Source organism: Psammomys obesus, unplaced genomic scaffold (assembly GCF_907164565.1).
Source record: "Psammomys obesus unplaced genomic scaffold, mPsaObe1.curated_primary_1811, whole genome shotgun sequence".
NCBI lineage: Eukaryota > Metazoa > Chordata > Mammalia > Rodentia > Muridae > Psammomys > Psammomys obesus.
Window position 1 is genome coordinate 4273630 of NW_026585687.1, and position 9617 is coordinate 4283246.

Consider the following 9617-nt stretch of genomic DNA (forward strand, 5'->3'; position numbering starts at 1 on the left):
CATGATTGTTATCTTTAGATATTTGCAGAGCTTTTGTGTCTAACAGGGAGTAGACTATTTTGTCTTTGACAAAAATAACTGAGTTGAAACAACACAGGAACAGATTTTAAGTCACTAAATAAATGGAAGATATTTCTAAAATGTATGACCACTGAAAATACAACCATTTACATGAATAATTTTCACTGAATTTGAAGCTAAAAGGGAAGCAACTCCCATTTGCTTTATTTATTACAGGATATCCTCTAGAGCTTTACATATTCTGATAGTTGACTGAAATAGTGAAAAGATAGTTTCAATATATATGAGTGCCTGGAGCTGCCACCGTATTGTTAATAAACACAGAATGTTTTGGAAAGAGCTTATAAAAGGTATTAGAAGATGATAGCAAAACAAACCCTACTTTCAGCCAAAATTTGAAGAAGGGGTCCCTGTTTTTCCCAAGGCCAAATCATCCGTAAAGGTTGGTGACATGCCAGCCTTTGGTTAGGTCCCTAATCCATGTGCCATTCAAAAGAGTTTATAGCTCACCTTAGCAACCATTTATTAATTTATAATGTAGCTATTAAAAGCAAATTAAGATTTCATTTTCCCAGAGTTGATGACCGTAACTTGGGCAAACTTTAAACAGAAACAGGTATACAAATGCAACATGGAGAGATTATGGGCCAAGATGGCGACTAGCATGTACAAATGCAACATGGAACTTCACAAGGGTAATGGAATATTTGTCTGAAGGCTGTTTGACCATGAAATCTTGGCTGTTGGTTAGCTATGCAACCCTGATGATTCTCTGGCAGAATATAAATCAAACTGAAGTTGTTGTCAAAATAATTATCTTAAAAGATCATGTAATCATGCTTGAAAATATCTTCCTCACTACTTTTTATCTGTTGGTAAGTTGCTTTTAATTTTACATTAACAAGAACTTTCAGACTTATGAAAGTTCACATTTAAATACCTCTGTGGTAGGACTACAACCAATATACATATTCACATGTGCTGATCCGCCTCTGACTCTATCTTTATTCTCTTTTCCACAGAAATCACCATACAAAGGCTTTTTCTAAGAAAAGACCACAAAGCTCAAGATGGGAAGTAACAACCCGAACAGTATTATATAGTAAAGTGCACTGATCTACAAATGCTGGTTCACTACTGTCTCCTTGTAGCCAGCTATATCTTTGGGCAGGAGTCATAATTCCACAGTTTACCTTGATGAACACACTGAGATATTCAAGATGGGCAGCAACAGTACCAGCACTGCTGAGAGTAATTGCAATGTCACTCATTTGACGTTTCAGGACTCTCTGTATGCAACCACGTATATCTTCATATTTATTCCTGGTCTCCTGGCTAACAGTGCAGCCCTGTGGGTTCTGTGCCGCTTCATCAGCAAGAAGAATAAGGCCATCATTTTCATGATCAACCTCTCAGTGGCGGACCTTGCTCATGTCCTGTCCTTACCTCTGCGGATTTACTATTATATCAACCATCACTGGCCATTCCAGAGAGCCCTTTGCCTGCTGTGCTTCTATCTGAAATATCTCAACATGTATGCCAGCATTTTTTTCTTGGCATGCATTAGCCTTCAGAGATGCCTCTTTCTCCTCAAGCCATTTAGAGCTAGAAACTGGAAGCGTAGATACGATGTGGGCATCAGCGCTGCCATCTGGATCATCGTGGGGACTGCCTGTTTGCCACTTCCCATCTTGAGAAGTGCTGGCTTAGCCAGTAACAGTGAATCCTGCTTTGCTGATTTAGGTCTTCATGACATTAGTATGGCTTCCTCCATTGTCATGATAACTGCCGCTGAACTTGGAGGGTTTATATTGCCCATTGCAATTATTACTTATTGCACATGGAAAACTAGAAAATCTTTACAGGAATTCCAAGATCCACCTCAGAATATCAAAGAGAAGAAAAAGGCTTTGAGAATGGTTCTAATGTGTGCAGTGTTATTCATAGTGTGTTTTACTCCTTACCACCTCAACTTCCCATTCTTTATGATGGTAAAGCAACGTGTCTTCTTGAACTGTTCCTTTATTAAGAGCACTTTATGTTTCCACATCATTTCCTTGTGTCTTGCAAATCTTAATTGCTGTCTTGATCCAGTTGTGTATTATTTTATGACTTCAGAATTTCGTGATCAATTTTCAGAACATGGCAGTTTGGTCATCCAGTCATGTTTGTGTTGTAAAGACAATACTTTGGAAATTCACCAGAGGAAGGAATATATTCAGACTATCTCTCTGGAGTGTTTGGATGTTCTAACACAATGAGATGAAATAATTACCTAGAACAACCTTTATACTCTGTCATGTTAGCCATTTCAAAGTCATACTGAATGTCATGAAGAAGCACAGCCACTTCACTCCAAATAATCTTTCCACAGGAGTTCTCTATGCCAAGATTATTTGTGCGGCAACTGAGAAAAAAATTGTCTTCACACAAAGCAATAATTGACAGAAAGAATCTCACACCCATTCCTCAGTAATGGATCCAATATTTTCTTCTTTAACTGAGAAAAAATATTAAAATATAGTGAACATGTGTAAGTTATATAAACATTGAAAAATCTACATCAGAATATGACCCTAACTTTATTTAGAAAATATACACTCCTTGAATCAATTGTGTTACAGGATAACTTTTCATATTAATATGAATTATAGAAATTAACATTATCAAACTTTAAGTCAAAGAATTCAAGCTGAAACTCTTTGAAAGTCTGTGGGTTTATGATTGATGCATACTTTTGTTTATTGTCATTTTTGGGGCAATATTCTCATATATCTGTTTATTACAATCAATCTGGCCAGGTGACTGTTTCATATGTAACTTCACTTGATGCATGTAAATCAACAGGTAATGAAGAATCACACAATCCATATAGTTTTTATTTTGTTGAAGTTTAGTTGAGCTTAATTTTTTGTATTAGAATATACCAATGAACTGAATCAAATTCATTAATGCAGAACAAACATTGCCATTTAAAAATGTCTGTAATTAGGGGCTAGAGAGATGGCTCAGTGGTTAAGAGCGCTGTCTGCTTTTCCAAATAGACCCAGGATCAATTCCCAGCACCCACATGGCAGTTCACAACTGTCTGTAACACCAGTTCCAAGGGATCTGACACCTTCACACTAATACACATAAAATAAAAAAAATTAAATAAATTTGAGGCTGGAGAGATGGCTCAGTGGGTTAATAATGTTGTCTGTTCTTCCAAAGGACCTAGGTTCAATTCCCAGCACCCACATGACAGCTCACAACTGTCTGTAATGCCAATTCCAAGGGATCTGACACCTATACACTAATGCACATAAAATAAAAAAATTTAAAATGCCTATAATTGATTGTTAATATAAATCATTCTCACTGGAAAATTTGGAGCTTACCATTTTCAAGTATTGGATATCATTAAACTGAAACTTTATAAAGCAATGTTTAGTTTTATAAAATTACTATTTTTGTCTTGTCTCTACTTTTAAAAATAGCCTTTAAATTTTCATTATATTCTTAGGTTAACATATAAGGGAATGGAATTCATGGTGACAGTTTCAAATACACACACACATATTTACATATATATAAACATATATATCATTGGACTTGTTCTTATTTACTTCCCACAGCCTTCTTTTGGCTCTCCTCCCATTCTTGTTGATGCCCTTTCTACCTCCTGCATTTCCCTTTTTGCACTCTTGAAACAAATGTTCTATTACCTCCTGTATTTGTTCATACTTTGTATGCAGCCCTTTCCATCTCTCCTTTCACGTTCTACTTGCATGTTATGTATCTATATATTGTATATATCCTATATATATGATTGAAAATGTGATATTTGTCTGGCTTATTTTGCTTAACATACTAATCTTCAGTTCCATTCCCTCAAAATGTTGTATTTTAATTCTTCTCTGCAGATCAATAAAAGTCCATTGTTTATACATACTACATTTTGTTGATCCATTCATTCATTGATGGATACCTAGACTGATTCTATATCTTTGCTGTTGTGAACAGTTCAGCAATAAACAAACATGTGGAACTATCTCTGTAATATTATTTCTTACAACCATTGAGCTATATATCCAAAAATAGAACAGATAGTTGGAATATGATTTCAAATAAAACAAGCTAATCTCTTTTTGTTGGTTAGTTAAGGCCATTTACATTTAAAATTATTATTATCAGAGGTCTGTTAATTCGTTTAATTTAGTTGGGTGTGTTTTGGGTTGCTTGCATTATATTATTGGCTCTTTTGTTTTTTGCTATTAGAATTTGTCGTTTTCTGTGTTGTACATAATAGATCCTTTCCTCACTCTCCTTGGTCATTTATTCCTCTCATAAAATTTATTATTTGATGTACTCTCATAAAAAGACTGTCTTCCTTTCTGTGTATAATTGTGTGTGTGTTGTATGCATGTCTTTGAGGGTGTGCATAGTGTGTGCAGATAGAAGCCAGAGTTTTGACATTTTGTATGTCTTCCTTGATTTCTCTCTATTTTACTATTTTGAGACAAGGTATCTAATACTGTACCAGTTAATCACTTGACTAGACTAGATTCCCATTGAGAATAATCTGTTCATCTCTGTGTCAACGGCACTGGAGTTGCAGGTGCCTGCTGCTGTGGCTGGCTTTTTTAAGTAGGTGCTAGGGATTGAAACTCAGGTCCTCATATTTGTGCGACACATTACCAAGGTCCCCATCTCCACCAATCTGTGGTATTATTTTAAGCATATTCTGCAGTGCTGGCTTTGTGGCTATGAATTGACTGAAAGCTTTGCTGGATAGAGCAGATTTTTGTTGGCAGTTACTTATTTTGGAGGCTTAAAATATATCATTCCATGGTTTCTTGGCTTTAAGACTTCTGGGGAGGGATCTAATATTATTCTGATGTGTTTACATTTTGGGTGAATTGCATTTTCTCCTGAAAACCTTCAATATTATGCACTCACCATTTGCTTATAATATTCTTTGATGCTGTTCTTCTCTGATGATGCCTAATTAGACTTCTAAAGGCATCTTGTGTTTGGATGTTTATACAGATTTGAGACATTTTCTGCTGTAATTTTGTTGACTAGAATTTTGTACCTCCATATATTTTTTAGCCACAAATTCATCTATCACATAGGTTTTTATTATGTTTGTTATCTTTATAGTAATCCAGCATTTTGGGATGTTGTGGTTATGCTCGTTTACATTTTTCAGTATTAATGTCTTAATTCAGTAACTCCTAGGTTTGTCCTCTATATGATATCTTTTCTTCTGTTTGGTTAAGTTTCTTTGTGGTTCTTATTATTACAGTTTTTAAGAATTACTGTAAATTTTATTTCTGAAAACTCTTTTCAAATTATGAATTTTCCTGATGAATTTGTCTTCCAAATTATGACTTTTCCATTTTATTTTGAAGTTTATACACGTTGTTGACTGTTCTCTGTATGTTAGTGGCTTTCCTGTCTAGATCCTGGGTAAGTTTCCAAATCTCCTTCATATACTTTTTTTGTATTATTCTAGTTCAGGTTGCTATTCATTTTTGCTCATAATTTTTGAGATCTAATTTCATATTTTACCCATGTCAGGTTTTTTTTTTTAAATTGTTTTTAGTTTAGGAGTTATGGTCTTTTGGAGAGGTCAGGTTGCATTGTTTCTTTTTTGTTTCTTTCTGTGTTGCAATTTTTACATACTTTAATTTGGATGTATTTTTTGTTTTATTTGGAAATCTTCTCTGTAGCCTGCTCTTAAAGGCTCAACCTGCAGTAGTACTCATTGAGGATTAAACAAACTGCTATGTAGTACCAAGTTTATCTCTACCAGATGCAGAAATGCATGCTCAAAATTAATTAAAAATATTCGAAAATATCATTAATGGCTGCAAGGTAGTAAATTACAAAACAAATATAGTCTCCCTTGAAATTAAAATGTACTTAGAGTAAATGTAGATATAGTCAATGGATGAGATGAAAAAAGAAAATAGGGAGAGGGAAGAAATGGAAAAAGGAGCATGATTAAATAACTGAAAGGAAAAAAAAAAGGTGAGTGAAGAGGTTTATGATGAGGATGAAAAAAGGACCAGAGGATTAGAAAAAGTACACAAATATATTAAATGAAAATGAAAAAGACAATCCAACAATTAGAAAATATGCAACCAAAATTAGATAATGTAATAAGGAAATGAGTGTAAAAACAAAACATTTCTGGATAAACATTCTTTCTGTGGAAAAGGAGTCTTTCTCCTACATGGCATCCTTGTGGATCCCTTTCTGCTCTGCATTCAACAGCTGTCTGACCTCTCTTTTGATGGGTTTTGTAGGCTTTATTTGGGATAGTCTAATTTTTCTTATCTTTGTCCTTTTCCTTCATTGGTCAATCTTGAAGAAGGTTCCAGTCCATCATCTCATAAAAGAGTATTTTCTTAGCCTTAGGAGACTAGAAAAAATGTATTTGAACTTTAATAGTATTTTCTGATACTTAAAAGAACTCAACTAATATTTTCCACAAGGGAAAAATTAGATGTATTCTGTATTTTTCTGAAATCTTCCAGGAATCCATATTTTAGAGCTGTGTTCTGTAGAAATGCTATTGTGGCTTTGAAAATATCTGAACATGAGCTGCAAATAGCTAAGGTATTTAATATAACAGAAATATCTATATGTATGTATGTATCACTTACCCATTCTATAGTAACCGTTGTAGTATGTGTAGTAAGGAAGAAGACTGACAGAGATTTCTAATTTTGGGTTTGACAACGATGGATTTTATGACTGTGGGTAATACTTGTGTCTGGGTTTTAGCTGTATCATCTGTATGAAAGAAGGGGTGGGGAAAGCCAGTATGGGGGAAGTGGGTGGGAGGGTGAGACTAGGAAGACAGAAGGGAGTGCAGTTGCAACTGAGATATAAAATTAACAATTAATTAATGAGTGCAGAAAAAAATGAAGGCTGTGCTAATGAAATCTATACAAACTTGTTTTAGAGCACACGGTCTAAACATTAAGCACTTTACAAACATTTGTTGTTACTACTATTATTTTATTATTTATAGATAGGTAAAAATAGGGCTGGTAACATGCCAATTAACACAAAGCCTAAGGATCTGAGTTTTATTTCTGTGACCCACATGGTGGAAGGAGAGAGCTGACTTATAAAAGTTGTCCTCCAGTCTCCATATACACCCTGTTGTACTCCCACTTATGCACACAAACACATACATGCCACACACACACACACACACACACACACACACACACACACACACACACGTGACAAATGAAGTGTAATAAACAGTTCTTAAAAACAGTAGTTAACAATGAACTACTCTTTTCAGGATTAAAAGGTCATTATTATAGACATCAGTTATCATATTGTGATTCGTTACTTCTGTTTGTTTCTATAATAATGTATTTATGGATTCCAACTCTTTACATTTATTATATTTATAGAGCTTATATCTCTAGCTTTTCAAACTAGAAGCTCTCACATTTCTCTCCTATTAATAAGCCCGTTTCCCTCCTTTTGCTTAGGTACTTATACTCTTCTGTGGCTTTGAAAGCAGAACAATTGGCTGCATCTGAGCAGGGGATCTAGGTCCTTGGTTGTAGCTTCAGTCGCTGCAGGACACTCTGGGCTTAGATATTTGTAGCTTTGTTGGTCTCCTTTTAAGCTCCATGTCCCCTCCATGTCTTTCTATACCCCCTTCTTCCATAAGACTCCCTGTTCTCTGCCCAAAGTTTGGCTGTGAGTCTCAGCATCTGCTTCAATCCCTGTTGGGTGGAGCCTTTCAGATAACCCTCTCTAGTAGGCACCCATCATGTTCCCTCTCTTCCACCCCTTTTAGTGTCTATACTATTTGTCATTCTGAATGAAATTTAAGCATTCTCCTACCTAGGGTCCTCTTTGTTTAACTTCTTTAGGTCTGTAGATTTTAGTACGCGTATCCTATATTATATGGGTAATATCCGCTTATAACTGAGTGCATACCATGTGTGTCTTTCTGTTTCTAGATTACCTCACTACTGATGATGATGATTTAGACCCCATGCTCAGATGTAGCCCATAGGCAGCTCAGCCTGCCTCTGTCATGAACTGGATTGCCTGTTCTTTGATCACTTGCCCCTGGCAATGCAGCCTTCCCAGGCCACAGAGGAAGAGAATCCAGGAAGTCTTGATGTGACTTGATAAACTATGGGCAGATGGCAGGGGAGAACTCCCACTTTCAGTGAACTAAGGGAAGGAGATGGGGGGAAGAAGAAGGAAGAGTGGGAGTTGGGGAGTTGAGGGAAGGGGCTACAATCAGGCTATAAAATGAATGAATTGTAAAAAATACACAAAAACTCAAAGTAATTAGAGCAAAATTTTGTTTTTTTTTTCCTTTTCCAGTTTTTTTTTATTTTAATTTTTATTTATTACCATTTATTTACATTGTATTCCCACTGTAACCACCTCCATCATCCCCTCCCATTCCCGCTCTCCTTCCCTCTTCTCTACCTATAACCCTTCCCAAGTCCACTAATAGGGAGGTCCTCCTCCCTTTCCATGTAACCTTAATTTATCATGTCTCATCAGGACTGTCTTCAGTCTTCCGCTGTGGCCTGGTAAGGCTCTCCACCATCGGGGGAGGGGGGTGATCAAAGAGCCAGCCACTGAGTTCATGACAGAGACAGTTCCTGTTCCCATTACTATGGATTCCACTTGGAGACTGAGCTGCCATGGGCTATCTGTGCAGGGATTCTAGGTTATCTCCATGCATGGTTCTTGGTTGCAGTATCAGTCTAAGAAAAGACCTTTGTACACAGGTTTTTGGGCTCTCCTTGTGGAGTTCCAGTCCCCACCAGATCTTTCTATCTTCCCCCACTTTCATAAGATTCCCTGCATTCTGTCCAAAATTTGATTTTGAATCTCAAAATCTGCTTTAATACACTGCTGGAAAATGTTTTTCAGAGGCTCTCTTTGGGTAGGCTCCTGTCTTGTTCTATCCCATTTGCCTTTCTGAATGAATATTGAGCATCTTGCCCAGGGTCCTCCTTCTTGCTTAGTTTCTTTAGCTATATAGACTTTAGAATGATTATCCTAGATTACGTGTCTAATATCCACTTATAAGTGAGTATACACCATGACCATGTGTGTCTTTCTGTTTCTGGGAATACCTCACTCTGGATGATCTTTTCTAGTTCTCACCACTTGCCTGCCAATTTGATGAGTTCCTTGCTTGTGATTGCTGAGTTGTATTTTATCGTGTAAATGTACCACATGTTCTGTATCCATTCTTCAAAGGAGGGATATCTGGATTGTTTCCCAATTCTGGCTATTACAAATGCTACGAACACGACTGAACAGTCCTTGTGTACTTGAGCTTCTTTTGGATATACACCTAGGAGTGGTATAGCTGGATCTTGAGGAAGCACTATTCCTAATTGTTTGAGAGAGCGCCAGATTGATTTTCAAAGTGGTTGTAAAGCTTTACATTCCCACCAGCAATGGAGGAGGGCTCACATTTCTCCACAACCTCTCCAGCATGTGTTGCCACTTGAGTTTTTGATCTTAGCCATTCTGATGGATGTAAGGTGAAATCTCAGGGTCGTTTTGATTTGCATTTCTCTGATAGCTAAGGATGT

General features: G+C 36.4%; 1 protein-coding gene across 1 annotated transcript; it reads left to right on the forward strand.

Annotated features, from left to right (window-relative positions):
* The first annotated feature begins 1048 nt into the window (after window positions 1–1048).
* On the forward strand, window positions 1049–2311 carry LOC129665570 (putative P2Y purinoceptor 10). The gene has a single exon (XM_055592317.1). The coding sequence runs from the start codon at window positions 1242–1244 to the stop codon at window positions 2280–2282; it is 1041 nt and encodes a 346-aa protein (XP_055448292.1). The 5' UTR covers window positions 1049–1241; the 3' UTR covers window positions 2283–2311.
* The last annotated feature ends 7306 nt before the right edge of the window (window positions 2312–9617 follow it).

Bases quoted from the DNA above. Each gene is read 5' to 3' on its own strand.
- LOC129665570 (XM_055592317.1), top strand. From the start codon at position 1,242: ATGGGCAGCAACAGTACCAGCACTGCTGAGAGTAATTGCAATGTCACT.